The 22164-nt window shown below is 40.7% G+C and overlaps 2 protein-coding genes across 2 annotated transcripts in view; both read left to right on the plus strand.

Moving 5' to 3' along the window:
* LOC123638760 (cancer-associated gene 1 protein homolog) overlaps positions 1-19493 on the plus strand; it is a 151978-nt gene extending 132485 nt beyond the window's left edge. The window contains 3 exon segments of the mRNA XM_045552590.1: positions 6278-6346; positions 9084-9123; positions 19390-19493. Coding sequence (XP_045408546.1) covers positions 6278-6346; positions 9084-9123; positions 19390-19404 — 124 coding nt within the window. The 3' untranslated portion in view covers positions 19405-19493.
* On the plus strand, positions 3228-3457 carry LOC123638151 (TP53-regulated inhibitor of apoptosis 1-like). Its single transcript, XM_045551542.1, is given in 2 exon segments — positions 3228-3375; positions 3378-3457. Coding segments are annotated over 2 exon segments (228 nt in total).
* Positions 19494-22164: the final 2671 nt, after the last annotated feature.

Consider the following 22164-nt stretch of genomic DNA (forward strand, 5'->3'; position numbering starts at 1 on the left):
CAAGAAAATTCAGCCAATGCTTAATAATCATGGACTCCAAAAATATTGATATCAAAATAAAAAATAAATTAATATTTTAAAACAATACCAAACTCATTTTGGCAATATTGCTTTACTTGTTATTTTTAAAATGAAAAAAAAAGTTTAAATATGTATTTCAGTTGAATGATTGATCCAATTTGTGTTCAAGAAGAGACACACAGCATCTGAATTCTATAAGCTTTATTGAAAGAGTTGTCAGAGGGGCAATGCCTGTAATCCTAGCATTTTAGGAAGCCAAGGTGGGAAGATCACTTGAGTCCAGGAGTTTGAGACCAGCTTGGGGAGTAGTAAGACCCCATCTCCACAAAAAATAAAAAAATTAGCTAGGCGTGGTGGTGTGGACCTGTAGTCTCAGCTACTTGGGAGACTGAGGCAGGATCGCTTGAGGTTGCAGTGAGCTATGTTGACACCACTGCACTCTAGCCTGGGTGACAGAGCAAGACCCTATCTCAAAAAAAAAAAAAATCCTTAACATGGCCTTCAAGTTTCTTCATGATCAAGCTCTTGCTTATCTCTCCAATCTCATGTTACCATTCTTTGACTTGCTTTTAACAATGGAGATATTATAGTTTCTCAAATATACCACATTTCCTTTTGCCCCTGGGTTTTAGCATATATTGTTTTACCTGGAATGCTCAGGTGATCATCACCCCAGTTACTTCATGTTATCCTTCAAACTCTGCTCAAATGCCATTTCCTTAGAGGTGCATTCTTTGTCTTCCAACTCTGAATTAGGTAGCTTTTCCACAAGGCTAGAGAGATTCAGGTGGTCTTATATCTCTCTTTTCCAAATACCACTTTCTCTCTAACACCTATGGCCACGTCTGTTTCAGGTGGGAGTCCCTTGTCCATACATTCCTGATTCTGGAACACCTGCCTGTGAAGTCTGAGACTTGTTCTATTTATCTCAACTCTGACAGCATCCTGGTGAGAGGTGGAGCCTCTCATAAAAATATTCCAGTTCATTTCCTGCCCTATCTTCCCATCCTATCCAGTCTCACTACCTTGTTATGCAAGGCTGTCTTCTAGTGCATTGCCTATGCATCATGTGATCCCTGATCATATTCTATAGTTTTTGAAGTCACTCATCAAAATCCTCCACATTAACTTATTTGCTATTCATCATCCACAGAATACCAGCAGAGTCCTAGAAGAATACCTCCAGTGCCTTATCTCCTATAGACAACGCTGAATTCCCAGATGACAGCTCACTGCCCTTTCACAGCAACTATGGTTTCTACCCACGTGAAATCTCTGTAAATGCTTTTCCATGAAAAACCAAATCAAAATTCACAGAAAATTTCAGAGTGCAAAAAAACAAAACAAAAAACCCACCTTTCTTTCTAAGTTTCATTATAGTTTAAGTACAGGGTGATCAAAATATTTGATTGGCTTGAACATGCTATTAAAAATCCATGTATTTATTACCTTGATCACAGAGAATAAGGTGAATATTTGTTTACCTCAAAAACTTGTAACCCCCAGAAAATAGCTGCTTTTAAATATATAGCAAATTAAAATAGCATTAATACTGCTGTACTTGTAGTTACAATACCATTATATTTCTTTGATTCTTTTTCTTTTTTAGTGAAAAAGCATTGGCATAAGGAAAAGGGGTAGGTAAAGATAAATGGCTGATCCATGTCTTAATCCCTAGAATCTGTGAATGTTGCCTTATGTGGCAAGAAAGGATCAGCTTTATCTCTAATAACAATTGTGTCCATCAATGTTAGTATATTTAAAAAACTATAAAGGAAAAAGCATGTGATAATTTCAATAGACAGAAAAAGCATTTGACAAAATCCAGCATCATTCTTGATAGAAAAAAACCTAAACAAACTAGGAACAGAAGAGAACTTCCACAATAACAATAAAGAGAACCTACAAAAAGCCTACTAACATTATACTTAGTGTTGAAAGACTGAATGCTTTCTCAAGATCAGGAACAAGACTTCTGTTTGCATTGTACTGGAAGTTCTGTCCAGTGCAGTCAGGCAAGGAAAAGGAATAAAACACATCCAGATTGGACATGAAGAAGCAAAAGTGAATTTATTCACAGACAACTTAATCATCTATGTAGAAAATCTGATGGAATCTACAAAAAAGCTACTAGGACCATTTAATTTAGATTAGCAAGGTTGCATGAATGTACAGAAGTCAGTTGTATTTCTATACACTAGCAGTGGACAGTCAGAAATTAAATTTTAAAAAATTTCTGATAGCATCAAAAATATGAACCACATCGGGGTAAATTTGACAAAAATACGTAAAATACTTTTACACTGAAAAGTACAAAACACAGTTAAGAGAAAGTAGAGTTAAATAAATGGAGAGGTATTCCTTTTTCATGGGTCTAAAGACTCAATATTGTTAAGATTTTCCACAAGTTCATTTATAGACTTAGTGCAATCCTATCAGAATCCCAGCAGGTTTGGGTTTTTTTGATGTTTTGTCTTGTTTAGAAATGGACAAGCTGATACTAAACTCCTACGGATATTCCAAAGAACTCTGATTAAGAAGGACAAAATGGGAGGGAAACCCTGATTTTGACTTTTAATAAAGCTATGATAATCAAAACAGGAAGCACTGGTACAAAAATAGAAAAAGATCAATGGAATAGACTAAAGAGTGCAGACATAGGCCCACACATATATGGACAAGTGGTTTTTGACAAAGGCATAAAGGCAATGAAGTGCAACAAGGCTGGTGTTTTCAGCAAATGGTACTGAAATATACCCTGCACCATATACAAAATAAACTCAAAGTGGATAATAGACCTAAATATAAAGGCTAAAAGTATAACACTTCTAGAAGAAAACGTATGAGAAAATTTCTGTGACCTTGGGTTAGGCAACAATTTCTTAGACATGTCACAAAAAGCATGAGCCATAAGAGAAAATTTTGATAAATTTGACTTTGTGAGAGTTAAAAACTGCTCTTCTGAGGACAGTGGTAATAAATGAAAAGACAAGTCACAGTCTGAAAGGACGTAGTTTTGCAAATCGTGTACCTGGTAAAGAACTTCTATCCCGATATAATGAACTCTCAAAACTCAATAGTAAGAAAACAACCCAATAAAAAGTGGCAATGATTTGAACAGATACATCAGCAAGAGATATATGGGAGGCAAATAAACACGTGAAAAGATACTCAACAGCGTTGCTGCTGCTGCCACTGCGGTCGCCATGAACAGCGTAGGGGACGCTTGCGCAGACATGAAGTGCGAGTACGACCAGTGCTTCAATCGCTGGTTTGCCAAGAAGTTTCTCAAGGGGGACAGCTCTGAGAATCCATGCACCGACCTCTTCAAGCATTACCAGTAGTGTGTTAGAAAGTAATAAAGGAGGAAGAGATTCCTATTGAAGGACTGGGGTTCATGGGCCATGGCAAAGAAAAGCCTGAAAACTCTTCTTGACTTTGACGGTCACCTTGAAAACGATTCCTCAAATTAGGAAATTGAGGACTCTGGATTTTATCAACTAAGGCTGTGAAGATAGCCATCAGATCTGATAAGGAATTTAGGAGAGAGGAGTTTTATTTCTTCCTCCTTGATGTTTTCCTCTCACTTTTCAAAGGTGATGAACTCTTTGCTTTGAGATGATTTCTCACTTGCTCTGGCATCTGGCAGGAACTCAATGTGCTAAAATTGAATAATTTCTTGGGCTTACGGTTGCAATATTTAGTCTTGGATCAGCTTTAAATATACCTTGTATGTAGACAGTGATAAACTAGTCAGGATGATCAAGATTGCCTGACCTCTTGATTTTTGCTGCAAAGGACATTATGTACACTGTACTGGGGTCATTGTTGATGAAAGCCATTGCTTAGGACCTCTTTTTTTCTCTCAGGGAACTAACACTGTAAAAAGGGATCTGGGCACAACAGTTTCAGTCAATGCTTGGGAGCACGGTATTATTTTTGTATATTATAGTAACTAATGGTTAAGATGGCTGGTGGCCTGGAGTAGCAAAGAGGAAGACAACTTTTAACGGATAGTTCCCTGCCTTAATGAGAGGCATCAGATTAAAATGTGAACGCTTCAAGAATGTTGCAGTGAACACCATTTCAGAGCTCACAGTGTAGTTCAGGAATTAAGATACTTGGAGTAGCTATGGAGGAAGAACCTAAATTGCAAAGATTTACTGCTGCCGGCTTTCAACCCGAGTCAATGAATTAAGTCAACCTGCATATCATAAAAATGCCAAAATGCTGCATTTGGTTAAATGGGGAGAAAAGGCCTTTGCTTTATTTGCCTTGTTTATCCACCCTGCCCAGTAATATCTATAATCATGAAGATGGAATAAATTGGAACATTTAATTTCTCTCAAAAGAGAAAAAAAAAAAAAGAAAAGTTGCTCGTCATCATTAGCGCCAATTAAAACCGCTCTTCATACTCCACTCAGTGGTGCTGCTTCCTGTGCCTACCTGTCAGCGCAGGCCTCTCGTGCTCTCCGAGGAGGACATCGCTTCTTCCACAATAACCAAGGGCTCCATTTGCCTGGGCTTCAGTTGTAGCTTTTTGTGCTCAGCTCTGTACACAGAAGCAATGCGTGACTATACTCCACTGTTACTTTGTTGCACGCTTAGAAAAGCTTTTTCTTTCTTTGGATTTCCTCCCTCCCCCAAGAGTTGGGCGCATTATTTTCAACTCTAGAAATACAAAAGATTTCTTCCAAGCTATTTCTCTGATAATGAAGCATGATAGACTCAGACTTTTGGTATTCTGAGGGTCTGTTCAATATTCTCTTCCTGGGTTTGGCAGCTTCTCCTCTTTACCCTTTGCAGACAAAGCCTGATATCTCTGGACCAAAAGGTGTGTAGGTTTCAAAATGACAACCTACAAGTTATTTCCTGAGGCATATGTGTTTTGTTTTGTCCATATAATGTTTAAAATATTTTAAAATTAATTGTCAAAATTTAAAAGGGAAATTTTCCTATAAAAATCTCTTTAAAAACAAGATCTGACATCATTGCCAGTGTTCCCACATGGAACCATGTGGCTAGAGCTGAGGAGCAACTTCTTCCTTCAGGGGAGGCCTAGCGGTGTGTGCTCTTTGGTTTGTCTGAATCACCATTCAGCTGGCTTCACTGATTTCACAAACCTGCCTGACCCTTCCATAGGTGTTTGAGTTTAGACCTCTGCAATAGAATTTCATCTCCTCTAAGGTTCTGTTTATCCTCTACACTGGGCTGAGGAATATCCCCCCAAAATATCTAAGTCCTAACCCCTAGAACCTGTGAATGTTACCTTATATGGCAGAAGAGTTTTGTAGATGTGATTACATGGATCTTGGGTTGGGGAGATTATTTTGGATGATGTGAGTCAGCCCTGAAAGCAAACACAAGTGTCTCTATGAGAGGGTGAAGCAGAGAGAAATTTGATGACAGAAGTGGAAGAGGCAATATGACAATGGAATCAGGGGGAGAAAAAGTGATGTGATGTGGAGCCGTGCGTCCCCCAAGGAATGAGGATGCCTCCAAAGCTGAGCGAGACAAGGCACAGGATTCCCCTCAGAGCCTCTGGAAGCAGCACATCCCTGAGGACTTCCTGATTTCAGCTCAGTGAAATGGATTTTAGACTTCTGACCTCCAACAGACAATAATGTGTGCTGTTTTAAGCCACGAAATTTGTGGTAATTTGTTGCAGCAGCCACAAAAAACTCACACAACCTTTCTGGATGGGAAACGGGTTTGGGGAGGAGAGTATCTTAATTGAATTTGTCCTGCTAGGGGCAATAATGAAACACTAGTATCTCTCTTGCTAAAAAGCCATAGAAATAGACCAAAAGTAAATCTCTAGTAGGTTGCCTGAATGCTGTGACCATCCTGTAACACTATCATACATTTTCCCATGTTAAAGCAGTTCCCAGCTCAGGGGGGTTGATTTTAACATGTTACCCCCAGGATCATGTTGGGTTTCCTCACACAGAGGGATCAGTTGTCTACCCACCCCAGTGTGAACAAATAGAAGAATATCTAAATGTTACTTATATATTTACTATAATACTATCTACTTCCTTTCTTCACCACTGGAACCTATAATGGGAAAAACTAATCAAATAATTTTAGTTGCTAGGAAAGGATCCCAAATTTCTATATGGTGAGATGGATAGATGATGTATACGTAACTAGATTACCATTTGAATTTATGTACTCAAATCCTCCAATGAATCTAAAAAAATTTAGTCTAGAAAAGTCAATTTTATTCATAAAATTCAATTGTTTCTTTCTTCAGCTTGGAAGAGAGAAATAAACACTTGGAAGATTTAATTAGAAGGCCTAAAGAGAGAGCCAGGAAACCAAGGTAAGTTTTCCTTTTTAAAATTAATAATTTCTTTAACTTTAAAAATACATATACTAAATAATACATTTTTAAAAAACTATTTTTCTTATCTCAATTTAAGGTAAATTATACAAAAATGCTTTGTATTTTGCCTAGCATAAAATAGTTCTTTGATTACTGTTTTGTAGAACCTGAAATGGAAAGCCAGGTTCCCTGCCCTTATGGAACATACAGTCACCTCTAAGGAAGAAACTATAAAGATTATGAGCTAAGCTTTTTTTCTACCACAAAATTACTTACCTTGCTATGTATTTGTTTTTTGTTTTTTTTTTTTAAGGGACAGGGTCTGTTGTTCTATGGCCCAGGCTAGAGTGTAGTGGCATGATCATAGCTCACTATAATCTCGAACTCCTGAGCTCAAGCAATCTTCCTGCTTTAGCCTCCCGAGTAGCTAGGACTACAGGCATGTGCTACCATGCCTGACTAAATTTTTTATTTTTTGTAGGGACAGGTCTCACTGGTCTCAAACTCCTGGCCTCAAGCCATCCTCCCACCTCCTACTGTATATTTTATGACCAGATTTTCTTACACTAACATTAAATCTTATAATCTGTTATTTTAGAAGACTCTCAATATCTGATGCTATAAGGTATATGCACAAACCCTGTGGCATTAGGAACATAATAAGATATGAAAATGAGAGTCTTCCTGGCACAGTTCCTCAGGTGCTAATAAAACAGTTATGATTTCCCAAAGTCAGAGTGAATTTTCCTCATGTGCAGAGTTTCTGAAGGAAATTATTTCAAAGAATCCATTCCATGACTCTTATCCCTTGGCCAGATCCAAGATATACAAAGTGTAGAGAGTGGGGAAGATTGGAAAAGAGATTTCTTTGATCTATTATGTCATGAGGTCCCATCTCCCCAGGTAATTCTACCTCTTTTACCTAAAGCCTTATGACAGATATCCAGGGAATCACCTAGAGAGTTTTGGAATGTGTTCCCTAAAAGTTGCAAAACACAGAGGACTGGTGATTCATTCACACCTGAGAAAACTAAGGCAAGCTGTGGCAGCACAGCAAAGGGGCTGTGTTGGGTGGCTTTCCTTCTAGAGCCTGTCAGGACAAAGGATGGGTGTGATAATTCCCTAAGAACCATGCAGGTGAGAGGTCAGTTTCCTTAGGCTCTGCCAAAGGTGGCGTGAAAAGATACCAGCAGCAAGAAACTGGAATAGAATGTCAGACTCTTAGGGGCTGAGGAAGGAGCATCGAGTGACCACCTGGAAGAGAAATGCAAAAGCTTGGGTCAAGGGAATTGAAGGACAGAAGTTCCTAGCAATGTCAAGCTCCAAAGAGAAAGAATCAGCTTTAGCCATTTGCCAAGCTGAGACTCTGAAGCCACCAGCCAAGTAAGAGCTGTCCTGCCACCTCACTTCTTCTGCCTCCCCTTGCAAATGGAAAAGGAGGTGAGCAAAGAGAGGGCAGAAACTGGCCTCTAAAGGCAATGGTGTCCACCAACTGCAGGCCTGAGCTGACAGAGGGGGAGGAGAAGTCCTGCTTTTGAATGAAGATGAAAGAATTGATTAATAATATTAAGATTGGATGTTCTACCTACTGAATTGAGACTGTTGGTGCCTCACAGTGGGGACTGTTATCTTAGGGTGTCTAAAAAAGCCATTGGGCCTGCTGTGTATCCACCCAATGGCCAAGGAAAAGCTTCCCTGAGTGAAAAAAGCTTAAGGTAGAAGTAGGAGACTACAATTAAAGTTGTATTTTGATTATGTCATGAGTCATGTTTGTTCAACATACCATTTGCAAATACAGCTATGTTTTGAAAACAGAAACCCTTGGCAGATTTAAACTAGTGTTTGCAAAGCAACAGGTTAATTATGACTTTTTTCCTAATATGAAAGACGTGATCTGATATCACAAATACTCAGTAAATGCTAATTTAAACTGAATATGGATCTTCCAAGTTACTGAAAGAAACTATGGAATATTTTTTCTAGAATTATTTTAAAATTTGAATATAAATATACATTTGTTTCACCACTTCAACCACTTGTTTACTTGGCCTGTTTTCATGATGGATATGAGGCTCATTTAGACTGGCCTTGAAGCAAAGGGGTGAGATGGGGCAGAAGAGCTCTCAAGGCCCTTTCCAGCTAATAAGATCAGTTGTTAGAAGATTCCAGACCTACATGAGCCTGCAGCCTCCACTGTCTCTGAAGGCTCCATTGGCCGATTGGTCTCAGTACATTCAGTGTGCGCACACACGCTCTAGACTACCTCTGTGTCATCTCAAAATTATGGTACTGCTTTTGTCAGTTGTCTTTAGTAGTGGAAATAGTGGAAAATAGGGATATAAAAGTGAGCACTTTAAGAGTCTCAGATGTCTTATTTTTATTTTTTAATTCTTTAAAATAACTCCTTATCAGTCAACTTGAGTCATGCCTTATTTTTGCCTCTAGTTCTTCATCACTTTCAAAGAAATTTCTTATGTTTTCAAGGGATAGCCAGAATCTTATCCTAAGTAAATCTAAGAGAATGTTAAATGTAATGAGACTGTAGCTCAATATTTTTATTTAAGCGCAATGAGATTGATCCATATATCATATACCTGGGTCTTGCAATTCTATCTTAAATGACAATTGCTCCCATGTACTGCTAAATAATGGCATACTTGTTCATCATGTTCACTATTTTAGTCCTCCCCTCCCCCCTTTTTTTGACATTATTTTCTATTTCTATTTCCTACAGACCAAGAAGCTTAGAAAATCATCTGAAATCCATGACCGTGGTAGGTCACCTTGATGGTCATTAGAAAGAGTGTTATATTTCCATGTAATTTGACAATAACACAAGATTAAATATGAGTTCCTGAAGTCACATTTCTGTAATGTTCAGCTAGCCTTCCCCTCCACGCTCAGGTGAGGGCCTGTCCCTGCTCCTGTCCTTGGAAGCCCCTCCCTCTGAACTTGTGCTGATCCCCTCAACTCCATTCCCGCTCCTCCTGCTTCATTTCAAGCCTCCGTCATTTTTCATCTGACCTCGGATAGTCAGTCACCTCCCAATTGGTGTTTCTGCCTCCGGTTCTGCTCCCTTTCATTCCTTCCTCCACAGAGTAGACAGTGATCTTTCAAAAGCAAAGTGTGATCATGCCCCTCCCCTGCATAAAGTCCTTCAATGGTTTTCAGTCGCATTCTGGATGCAGTCCCAGCTTCTTAGCATGGCCTACAACATCCTCTGTGATGTAGCTCTTGCCTTCCTATCAGTATTATCATTCACTGCTTTCTCCTCATCATACACTTGTAGCTTTCCAAACATGTTTAACTACTTTTAGTTTTCTAAACATGCTACGTTATTTCCTTTTTTAATTTTTAGTTGATGTGTTAATTGTAGACATTTATGGAACACAGAGTGATATTTTGATATGTGTATATAATGTGTGATGATCAAATCAGGATAATTAGCAAATTAATCACCTCAGACATTTATCATTTCCTTGTGTCATTCAAAATTTTCTCATTTAGCTATTTGAAAATACACAATTACTGTTAATTGTAGTCACCCTATCGTGCTATAGAACACTAAAAAGTATTCCTCCTATCTAGCTGTAATTTTGTATCCATTAGCCAACCTCTTCCTACCCACCCCTCCCTGCTTCCCTTGTCAGCCTATAATAACTACAATTCTACGCTCTACTTCTATGCCTGCTGTGTTATTTCTGTGCCTTCCTGTTACTGCCCATGCAACTTCTCCTACCTGGTATGTTCTTCCTCAACTTCTCTCCTCCCATGTACTTCAGTTCCCACCTCACAAATATCTACCAGCTCAAGCTGCATCTTTTCCGAAGCCTTTCCTGCCTGTCTTCCAGATGGAACCGACTTGCTTCCTCCCATGTGTCCACACTGTACCATGTGATGCAATAGCACCTGTAACATGTCATTGCAATTCTCTTCTGCTTACGTGTCTCTTGATGTGACTAGAACTCTTTTAGTGCAGGAATTGTCTCATACTCATTTTGGTATTCCCAAGCATCTATCCCATAATAGGTACTAAACAGAAGTGAATTTTAGTTAGACTTGGGACCCAGGCCCGATGCTGGAGTGATTCCAAACAGAAGATGCAGCTGCTGCCACCTTTGCCCCAGCCCAGACCATGGGTGTGTTTTCATAAATACCAGGGCCTATTTATGACATAGCTTTGGGGAGAAGGGAATAACCAATAGGGCATGTCTCTCTACACCTGATTGAGACCAGCGTTTCTAATAGTTGATTTATGTGGGTACCTTAATACTATCAATTTTTAATTATACTGTGCTGGTAAGTCACTCATGAATTATTCAGATTTTTGCTTCTATTCCCTTTTCTACATTCTGCCAGCTTCCAACCCAACTAAGCAAGATGAAACTCAGCCAGCCTTTTTCTTTATAGTGTTCTTTAGTGGGAGAAAGATTGAAACAAACAAACAAAAATATTAGTTAAAATATACTATTGGTATTATTTATGGAGTTCATCTATCTATAAGATTTCTTTGTACCCCTTTCCATATATAATCAAAACCTGGCTGTTTGGGAGTTCTGTCACTGAGTGACAGTTGTTTTCCAAAATTTATGAAATATTTTTTCCTTTCATTTTTAGATGCCAGATACTTTACAAGGAAATAGAAATGATTCAGATTAAACAAGACTGAAGATTAAACCTTTATCATTTTTGTCAACCACTCCAGGAGAGTCATTACTAAGTATACTACCCAAATCAACACATACAAATGATATATTAAAATCTGCATAAACGGTGGTTTCACATTCCAAAAAATGTGATACTTTTCTTATAATTTATTCCTGTGAACAATCAAAACTATTATACTTCCACATAAACAGATGACTACAATGGCTTCTTTTCCAAATATTCTCACAGAATACCACTCCCATATTACCAGGCCTTTAATGATGTGCAAAAATAGTCATGGATTTCACTTCAACATTTTGTTTCCCCTGTAGGACATCCTTTTTTCCTCTAGGCAGGCAGGCTCTTTCTACTACCAACCAAATTTTAAAAGACACTAATTCTGAAATCCTTTGGAATTAAAACCCAGATGAAAGGAGAGGACTGGTCTCTTAAGACCTAACCCTTATAATGTCCACCTTAATATAGTTTTTTTTTTTTTTAGACAAAGTCTCCCTCTGTCACCCCTGCTAGAGTGCAGTGGCATTATCATAGCTCACTGCAACCTCAAACTCCCAGGCTCAAGCAGTCCTCCTGCCTCAGCCTCCCAAGTAGCTAGGACTACAGGTGTGTGCCACTGCGCCCGGCTAATTTTTCTATTTTTAGTAGAGATGGGGTCTTGCTCTTGCTGAGAATAGTCTCAACACCTTAATATAGTTTTGAGGAATTACTGCTGAATTTAAACAAAGGAGCCAGAGATAGCTGATTTTATGAGATGCATCAGAAAAATAAATGTGTATAATACACATATTATCTTTTTGATAAATCCCAGAACCAGGCTGAAGGTAAAATTATTGATCAAAATATGCCTTGAGTGGAAGGGAAGAGATTATTTTCTCTCATCAAAGTTAGTTTTATACTTAAATTAGTCAGGTAAGTATAAGAGGAAAATATATGTAGAGTCTATATCTGCTCCTGAATAAACAAATGGTATTAATATTATTAACTATAATAATTATTATCAATGTTATTTTTATTGAGGAATTCTCTAAGACAGGTCTTATATGATTTTTTTTTTTTTTTTTTTGAGACAGAGTCTCACTCTGTTGCCTTCGGTAGAGTACAGTGGCATCATCGGAGCTTACTACAACCTAAAACTCCTGAGCTCAGGTGATCCTCCTACCTCAGCCTCCCGAATAGCTGAGACTACAGGGGTGCACCACCACACCCGGCTAATTTTTTCTACTTTTGGTAGAGATGGTGTCTCACTCTTTCTCACACTGGTCTCCAATTCCTGAGCTCAAGTGATCCTCTGCCCTCGGCCTCCCAGAGTGCTAGGATTATAGGCGTGAGCTACCCCGCCCAGCCCCTTATATGAATTTTGAAACATAAAATGTGTTAATTTCTCAAGCTCAAAGCATTAGAACATAACTTATGATAAATTCAACCATGAGAAATACACAGTGAGTTGCAGCTATAACAGTGTTTCATTTTAGAAAATTAGGCATTGAAAGCTTTGGATGTTATTCAAGTTTTCAAAAGAGACATTATTGTGGTAGCAGTAGAAGTTTTATGGGATGTTCTAGAGAAAACTAAAATATGGTAGGAGAAAGGCAGCTATTAAGATAAAGATGGGTAATGCAGTGTCTGGAATCTGCACAGAAATGTGATGAAACAGGTGGAAGGGAAGCATTAACACAGGCGGTCTACAAGCAGGACTGTGTGCTTAAGTGCTACATTCAACATGTGTATTAGGAGACATTCATGATCTTTTACATACAGTTTGTCTCAAAATGAATGTTCCTCCCTTGGCATATGGCTCAAGGATGCGGAGTCTAAGCCAATCTTACTTTCAATAAACATTTAATGACGTTCAATAAGCTTTGTAACAGGCCTGTGTCAGATGCCAAAGATACAAAGGAAAATGAGGTGAAGACCACAAGAAGCACATAAACTATCAGGGGAGATAGAGAAGTAAACTGTTCTAGAACATCGACAGGTATAACTGTGAGAGGACATGGCCCTGGACCACATGAGAAAACCTCAGGGGAGATTTGACAGGAATGACGACACCTGAGCCAGGTCTTCCCCACTGACTAGGTCACTCCAAGACAGACGAGGAAAGCAAGAGCACACTCACAGCGTGGAGACCTGAGTACTCTCTTACATTCCCTGAACTACAAATAATGTCTAAAACCCACACTTTTCAGGGCAAGAGATGATGATGATCCTGAAGAGCATTATATGCCATGCTAAGAAATTTGAACTTTATCTTGATGAGAGGCTCTGATGGATTTTTTTTTTTTTTTTGAGACAGAGTCTCACTCTGTTGCCCAGGCTAGAGTGTCTTGGCGTCAGCCTAGCTCACAGCAACCTCAAACTCCTGGGCTCAAGCAATCCTATTGCCTCAGCCTCCCGAGTAGCTGGGACTACAGGCATGCGCCACCATGCCCGGCTAATTTTTTTCTATATATTTTTAGTTGTCTGGTTAATTTCTTTCTATTGTTTAGTAGAGATGGGGTCTCGCTCTTGCTCAGGCTGGTCTTGAACTCCTGATCTTGAGGGATCCTCCCGCCTCGGCCTCCCAGAGTGCTAGGATTACAGGCGTGTGCCACTGCGCCTGGCCAGCTCTGACAGATTTTAAGTAGAGGAGTGAGTGGTCGGTGTGCATTTTTGAAAGATTGCCCTAACAGTGACAGGGTAGTTTGATGTTGAGTGATGCTGGAATCAGGAGGACTTGTAAGCTACTGTGACAGTGCTCCAGGCAAGAAAAATGGAGGCCAGGAACTAAAATAATGCAGTGGAAATAAAAAGGAAGATGTGGATGCAGAGTGATTCCAAAGGTGAAATGGAAGGACATGGGCATGGCCTAACTGAGAGAGTGGAGAGAGAGGGGTCTGGGAAGCCTGGAAGAGCTCTGGGTGGATGGAGGCCACATCAATGGAGGTGGAGAATACAAGAGTGACTGCTGGTTTGCAGGGAGAGAGGTGGTCAGTTTGCGGCTGCTGTGAAGCATCCATTTGGAGATTTAATAAGCAGCGATGCCTGTGCTGAGAAGGCCCCAGTGGGCAGGGAGGGACTGAGATGAAAGGAGAGAGCAGGGATCATGGCTTCCACAACACAGTCCAGGACAGGGGGTAGAGACACCTCTTCCTCTGAGGGTGGAAGGCAGGGAATGAGGACAGCACGTCCAGGGCAATTGTGAGTGCTGGCGCGGCAAGCTGAGGGAGCTCACGGCTGAAAGCTTCAGCCTCTTCCTGTGGCAGGGGCTCGGGGGAGAGGGGAGGTTGAGACAGCCACAGCTTCTGCTTTCACAGAGTGAAGCCAATTACAGGGAGACACAGTTTTCTCTCCCCTCTGGATTCCTGTGGACTTTTACCAATTTTCTCTGCTTCCCTCAGGTCCCTTTCATCTCTTGTCCCCTAGACTCTGATGCATTTCATCTCCTTGAGGACTTGCTCCAACAGTCATTTTCACTTGCTCACAATTTTACTTTATAACTCTTTATTGAATTCTTACCCTGGCTTTAAAAAACCCTTCCTGCAACCCACTTCTCTTCCAAAGCTATCATGGTCCCTTTTTTCACTCCCCAGCATACCTTGCAAAAGATTATTTACAGTTAACGAAGCACCTTCAAATATTATCCTAATTAAGTAACCTATCTAAACTCTTAGTGTTTCTGATAGCTGTTTTCCCATGTTTCCAGTCTTCATAACTCTCATTGATTTTTATTTTTATTTTTTTGGAGGTGAGGTCTCACTCTGTCGCCCAAGCTGGTGTGCAGTGGCCTGATCATAGCTCACTGCAGCCTCGAGCTCCTAAACTCAAGCCATCCTCCCACCTCAGCCTCCTAAGTATCCTGCACACCACCATGCCTGGCTAATTTTTTTCATTTTTTGTGGAAACGGGGTCTCACTTTGTTGCCCCAGCTGGTCTCAAACTCCTGGGCTCAAGTGAGCCTCCCACCTCGGCCTCCCAAGTAGCTGGGATTATAGGCATGAGCCATCACACCCAGCTCCAATTTTTAAAGGCTATATACTATTTCATGGAATACAAATGTTATAATTCACTAAGTTCTATTTTACGGGCAGGTTTTCAAGTCTTTACTCCATAGTCAGCTTTCATTGCCTTTTGTGCACTGTCCCCCAAACTACTTATGTGCCTTTGCCAATATTGCTTCCTTTTCCTGAAATGCCACTAAATGTCCTCCCTTTCCATCTCTCCCACGCCATTCCTCATATCTAAAACACTTGCATCTTTCAAGGCCTAATTCAAATATCACCCTAATCCTCATTTTGAAAGTATTTTATCCATGACCTTTTAGCACATTCTTCTCTAAATTATAGTGCGTTGGAGACAGTATGGAAAAGCAATACGAACACAACATGGAATCAGAAAATTTAGATTCAGGTCCTGGCTCCTCTGTACTATCTGGTTTGAGAAACTGAGTTCATGGTTACTCTAGTTTAAGAACAATTATAGAGGTGTGTTAATATAAAAGAATCTAAATATTTTGTATAGTATGTCTATCTTTAAAAGATTGTTAACATTTTCCTGCACAGATGCAATTATTGGTATGAGTGAACCATATATAATTCAAACCTAACAGATCCAGTCTGAAAAAAAATAGTATGAATTCATGATTGCACCTCAGGGGTCAGGGGTGAAACTGGACAAAGATCTTCCTAAATTTAGCAAGGGTAAACTTGCTTAAAGAACAATTAGAATATGGGTTTTTTGTTTTTGTTTTTTTTTTTTGAGACAGAGTGTTGCTTTGTTGCCCTGGCTAGAGTGATTGCCGTGGCGTCAGCCTAGCTCACAGCAACCTCAAACTCCTGGGCTTAAGCAATCCTACTGCCTCAGCCTCCCGAGTAGCTGGGACTAAAGGCATGCGCCACCATGTCCGGCTAATTTTTTCTATATATATTTTAGTTGGCCAGATAATTTCTTTCTATTTTTAGTAGAGACAGGGTCTCGCTCTTGCTCAGGCTGGTCTCGAACTCCTGACCTCGAGCGATCCACCTGCCTTGGCCTCCCAGAGTGCTAGGATTACAGGCATGAGCCACCGCGCCCGGCCTAGAATATGTTTTTATAAAAATTCTAGTGAGCATGACATGGTGAAAATTCAACGTAATATTACAGTTGGGGGATTCCTATCACAAATGGGGCCCAGGGCCAAAGAAGGTGTTATGAAAAGAGAATTTTAAAGATTTCACAGCCCAGCTACTCACTGAGGCACTCCTCTGGTTGTTTGGATGAGAGGATTTGATTATCCCTAATGAGAAAGCTTAGGTAACTGGAAGAATAGGTATAAAAACTATAGTACATAAATACATGAGAAGTTATTATGACTAATGTATCTTTTTATATAATCTTTTATTGAGAGATTATTTACATGCTATAAAATTCACCTGTTCTAAGTATACAACTCAATGATTTTTGGTATAGAGTCATGCAATAATCACCACAATCTACTTTTAGAATATTTCCATCGCCCCCACCCAGAATCTCCTTTATCCTGTTTGCAGTCAATCACTGCTTCTACCCCGTGTTTCTCCAGGATTCTAGTCATTCTTGCTCCTGAGGAACATGCAAGAGAAGGGTTAGTAGGATAAACTGTGATCAACTGCTGTGTTTGAGCTTGAAGCATTGGGGCTACTACTTGGTCAAGTTTTAGTATTCTGCTGTCATCTGCCATGATCTATCAAGTTTTTTTTTTTGTTTTTTTTTTTGAGACAAGGTCTTGCCTTGTCATATGGGCTAGAGTGCAGTGGCATCATCATAGCTCACTGCAACCTCAAACTCCTGGGGTCAAGCGGTCCTCCCACCCCAGCCTCCTGAGCAGCTGGAACTACAGGTGCATGCCACCACACCTGGCTAGTTTTTCTGGGGTTTTTTTGTAGAAACGGAGTTTTGGCTGTGCTCAAGTTTTTGTAGGAGTTAGCTAGCAAATTATATTGGGATTGAACAGAGACCACCACTGCTTTGAAGGTGACACACACCTTAACCATTCCCTGGGGATGCAGTTGTGTTTTTAATTTATTATCTTGGCTGGGGAGGAGAGTAGTGGTGGCAATTTCAGAAGCTTCCACTCGGCCTTTCATTCTCTTATTAGCTCTTATCCTGCAGGTCAAGAAGACAACGTGAGGGTTCATTAAACCACCAAGTATGTCCATTCATTCCATCTGTACCTTTGAGGACCAGGTGTGGGTGGGTCTGATGACCTGAAGTACCCACTGTTAGTTTGGTGCTAGGACTCCATTTATTACCTGGCCCCCATATGATCCTGCTCCAAAAGGGGGCCATGTGGGCACTTTGGGTCCTGGATATAATGTCAATTCTGACTGTCCAACAATTGTCAAGTGGTCTAGGGGTTCTCTTTTCCACAATGCATAATTACTGTGTGTAAATGGCCATAGGTCCCTTTGAGGAAGGATGGGTATTAACTACTGATTGGCAATTGTTGTGGTGTGCCAGGGCTCTTCATCATAGGAACCTAGTTTCTGTTTCAGTTTTGGGATTGAGCATTGGCTCAGGACCAGCTGAGTAAAGGATCTGACTTCATCCATTCCTGCTGCTATAACAAAATACTGAGATTTAATAATTAATAAAAAACAGAAATTTATTTCTCACAGCCTAGAGGCTAGAAGTCCAAGATCAAGGTGCTAACAGGTTTGCAGTCTGGTGAAGGCTACTCTCTGCTTCCAAGATGGTGCCTTGTTGCTGTGTCCTCCAGAGAGGATGGATGCTGTGTCCTCACATGGCAGAAAGGATGGAGGGACAAAAAGAGCCTAGCTAGTTCCCCCCAGACCTTTTATAAGGTTGCTAATCCCATCCATGAGGGCTCTGGCCTCATGACTTAATCACCTCCTAAAGGCCCTACTTCTAAATATTATCACATTGGGGTTTAAGTTCCAACATGTGAATTTTAGGGGACACATTCAGACAATAGCAGGATCATAACTTTTTATTGGGATGACTGCCCTCAGCCTCCTGGTCTGTCTTGATTTCTTTAATTGCATAAATTAGGCAATACTCTTGTTGGGTGCCCATCTATCTTGCGTCCAGGAGCATGCTTCATCCACTATTACCATAGCTTTCTGCAGGCTGCTGCCTCTGCCATTCCCCATCACCTCCCTCCTACTCCCGTTCTACAGCTCATTGAGATCATTGTGCCCACCTTGTTTCTCACAGTTCAGCAGTACCACCTGGGCTCCAGTCTCATCTTCTCATCCTCATTGCTATCAGCTCAGTTCCATAACAGCCAGGGATGCTGTTATGGAACTCCAGAGTACGGCCGACACTGATCTTCTCAACCCCTGTCACCAGTGCATTCCTTTGGTAAATGGAGTGTCCTCTAAGCCCTCTCACAGAACACAAGCAGGTGTGTCCAGCTTTCTGTAATACAGTCATCCCCTGCTATCCAAGGGGATTGGTTCCAGGACCCCCTGCAGATACCCAAATCTACAGATGCTCAAGTTCCTTTTATAAAATAGTATAGTGTTTGCCTATAACCTGTGCACATCGTCCTGCATACTTTAAGTCATCTCTAGATTACTTACAATACCTAAACCGACATAAATGCTATGTAAACAGTTGTTATACTGTATTTTTATTGGTATTATTTTTACTGTATTGTTATTTTTATTTACTTATTAATTTTTTAATATTTTCAACCCAAGTTTGGTTGAATCTGAGGATGCAGAACCCACGGATACGGAGGGCCGACTCTATGCATTCTAGGCCTACTTTCAGGGACCAGACAGAGGAGAAGGAGGGGCTGCTGAGGTGGGAGGAAAACCAGGAGAGTGGGGTTGCCACTGAGTCTAGAGAGATAAGTGCTTAAGAATGGGAGGAGGGAAGGTTAAGATGAGGCCATTAGATTTAGCAAGTTTTAGTGGAATGTTAAAGAAAATGAAAGCCCAGTTGGAATAGCCTAAGAAGGAAATGGAGAGGTGAGACAGTGACGTTTTACTATGCCAGGGAGCAGAGAAATGAGACTTGCTGGAGGGGAATAGAGGCGAAGGAAGAGTTTTGTTTTTTAAGACAGGCAATGTTATAGTGTATTTGTATGTTGATGGGAGCAATAATTAGAGAAGTAGAAATTTATTGTGAGGTAGAGGAGAGAGGGATATTTTCCGAACCACATGTCCTTGAGCAGGAGATGGGATCTAAACCACAAATAAGCCTATAAATAGTGTTTTATTGTAACAGAAAGGAGGGCAGAGCCTAAGTATGCAGATGCAGGTGAGTGGGGGGCTTCTGTGGTTGTGATTTCATCTGCTCTGCTCAACGAGGTGTGCGCTGGGGAAGGATCGGAGGCCATCCTTCTCCGTGAGGAGTTGGGCTGGACTCCCTTTAAAGTCATCCTTATATCCTGTTTCATTTTCCCACAGTGCCCTGCTTTATAAGGATCACAAAAGAATTTTTTTCCTCAGAGGTATAGTATAAAAAACCCAATTCTTGTTTTAGCCGTTTCTATGTGAAAGAGCACTTAAGTCTTTGCTTGCAAAGTTAATAATAAACATAGCTTTTTTGGGTTTTTTGTTCCATGTTTTTTCATTTCTTATTAGGTCTACAATCAAACTTGGGTTCATATTTATGGAGGAAACGTGACTTGCAACAATATCATACCTTCATTGATTCAACACATATTTACTGAGTTCCCACTGGGTGTCAGGCACTATTCTGTAACATGGAATCAAAGGCACAAAGTCCCCTGGCTGCAAGCTGTTCACAGACAGGAGAAAAACAGGAGACACACTGAACTTGTGTGAGAAGGTAGCAACTGCTGTGAACAAGAGGAGAGTAGAGGGAATGGGGAGTTTGAGGGTAGGAGGGTTGTAATTTTAAAGTGGGAGGTCAGGATAAGGCTCATTGAGAAGATGACAGTTGAGCAAAGATTTAAAGGACACAAGGGAGTTATTTGGCCACACAGTTGCCTGGGAGCACACAAGAGGACAAAAACCAGTGCTTAATAAACACATTTGCTAAGGATGCAGAGGGAAATCTTAAGCAATCAAAGGGAATGAATTCCTTGCTCCTACAAATTCTAAGGGAATGAAATGACAGAAGTGGAGAATCAAAGGCAGATTTGCCTGAGCTACATGAATGAGAGTAACCAGGATGTGGACTATTCCTGGAAAACAGAAACTGTCAAGGAGATAGGTGCAGAGGTGAGTGCCAGACTGTGAGGAAATACTTGGGAAGGCTTAAATAAATTAGTAGATGGAATTCTTAATTCCATAAATTAAGGATTGGAACCCACTGGGTGGAGAGCTCTGGGTGGGCACAGAGGGAAAGCTGCGTATTATGGGAGAATGTGAAGCACAGTGATGCAGAATTGGTGAGCACTCCAGTCAGGGTGAGCATTTTACTTCCCTGATCTATAAGCTACTGCTTTTTATACTAATTGGACAGTCATGCAGGTCTATGTTTTCATTTTCTCTAAATTCATCCCATCAGTAACATCCAGAGTAGGCACACTTTATTTTTTCCTGCTACATATTTAGTAGCTGGTTGTCTAAAATTCAAGTCCCAAATAAAATCCATTAGTAATGGATTAAGAGATCCATTGTTGGGCCAAACGTCCTGGTCGTCTAACTTACATTGTGGTGAGGCTGTATTGCAATAGAAGACTAAATGTTTAGGTCTTAAGAAGACATCCCAGTGGGGAATCCTTGGGTGGGGCTGACTGAAGGTTGCCCTTGATGTCAACTAGGAGAAAGAAAAGGACCTTTAAGGGATGGTCATATGTTAATAGAAAAAAAAGGTTGGAAGGGTGTCCCCAACTCAGATGACCTTCAGGATTTTGATCAGACATCAGCTTCCCTGACTCTGAGTCAGACTAAAACTTAGAGATCTGGTCAGAAAACTCAAGTCCCTGAGTTCTGACCTAGACCAAGACCAAGAGCTCTCCCCCCAAGCCAGGTGTCCCTGGGTCTGGGTGAAGACCAGCGGGGGTGGTTAGGAGGCATCCCTCCAAGACACCCTCCTGAGTGGTAGACCTGGTGCTAGGTTTCCCTTCCAGAGCAAACCTAGACAAAAGCTACCACTCCCAACCTCGGGCATATGACCACTTCCAGAACCCAAGAGACTGACTGAATTCCGAATTGCATTTGCACATTTGCACCAAGAAGGATGTACTGAGAGCTGTGTAGCAGAAGAGGGAGAAGTCTCCAGACAGAGGCAGAAAAGTGAACTCATACAGAGGCAGAGAAGTGACTTCCTCCCCGTATGGAGGTAGAGGCGAGTCCCCATATGGGCCACCAGATGTTAGGGTGTGGGGGGGCTCATGACGTGGGTGGAGAAAGAATTCTCAACACAAAGATTAGGATAAAAAGAAGTAAAAAGTTTATTTTGCTTTCTCCTAAAGAGAAGGAAAAGGGCTCAGCACAAAAAAGGAAGAAAGAAGGAGTGCTGGCCTACTCCAAGGCCAAGTGACATGGGCTTTTTTTTTTTTTTTTTTTTTGAGACAGAGTCTCGCTCTGTTGCCCAGGCTAGAGTGAGTGCTGTGGCATCAGCCTAGCTCATAGCAACCTCAAACTCCTGGGCTTAAGCAATCCTTCTGCCTCAGCCTCCCAAGTAGCTGGGACTACAGGCATGCACAACCATGCCCAGCTAATTTTTTCTATATATATATATATATTTTTTTAGTTGGACAGGTAATTTCTTTCTATTTTTAGTAGAGATGGGGTCTCACTCTTGCTCAGGCTGGTCTCAAACTCCTGACCTCGAGCGATCCACCTGCCTCGGCCTCCCAGAGTGCTAGGATTACAGGCGTGAGCCACCGCGCCCGGCCTGACATGGGCTTTTTAGTGGGGATTGTAAAGGGGTAAAGAAAAATTTATTTTGTAGACTGATTAACAGGAGATAGCTGTTGAGTTGTTAGGGTGTTCATTTTCCCCCTTTTTTTCACTTCTCCTGGAGACTGGTTTATCAGTAGTCTGACCAAACTTGTCTGGCAAATGTAAAAGAGGAGGATTACACTTCCTTTTTGTCTGCTCAGCTCTTTTCAAATGCCATAATACAATCTCTGTGGGCAGTTAATTTTTAAAGACCCATGTGATTAATCTTAAAGACAGCAAGTTAAGATCCCTGTGGTTAATCTTAAGAGACAGCGAGTTAGATAGTTATTTTTCTGTGTTAGATAGTTTATTAGTAAGACTGTC

Source organism: Lemur catta, chromosome 5 (assembly GCF_020740605.2).
Source record: "Lemur catta isolate mLemCat1 chromosome 5, mLemCat1.pri, whole genome shotgun sequence".
In the NCBI taxonomy this organism is placed as follows: domain Eukaryota; kingdom Metazoa; phylum Chordata; class Mammalia; order Primates; family Lemuridae; genus Lemur; species Lemur catta.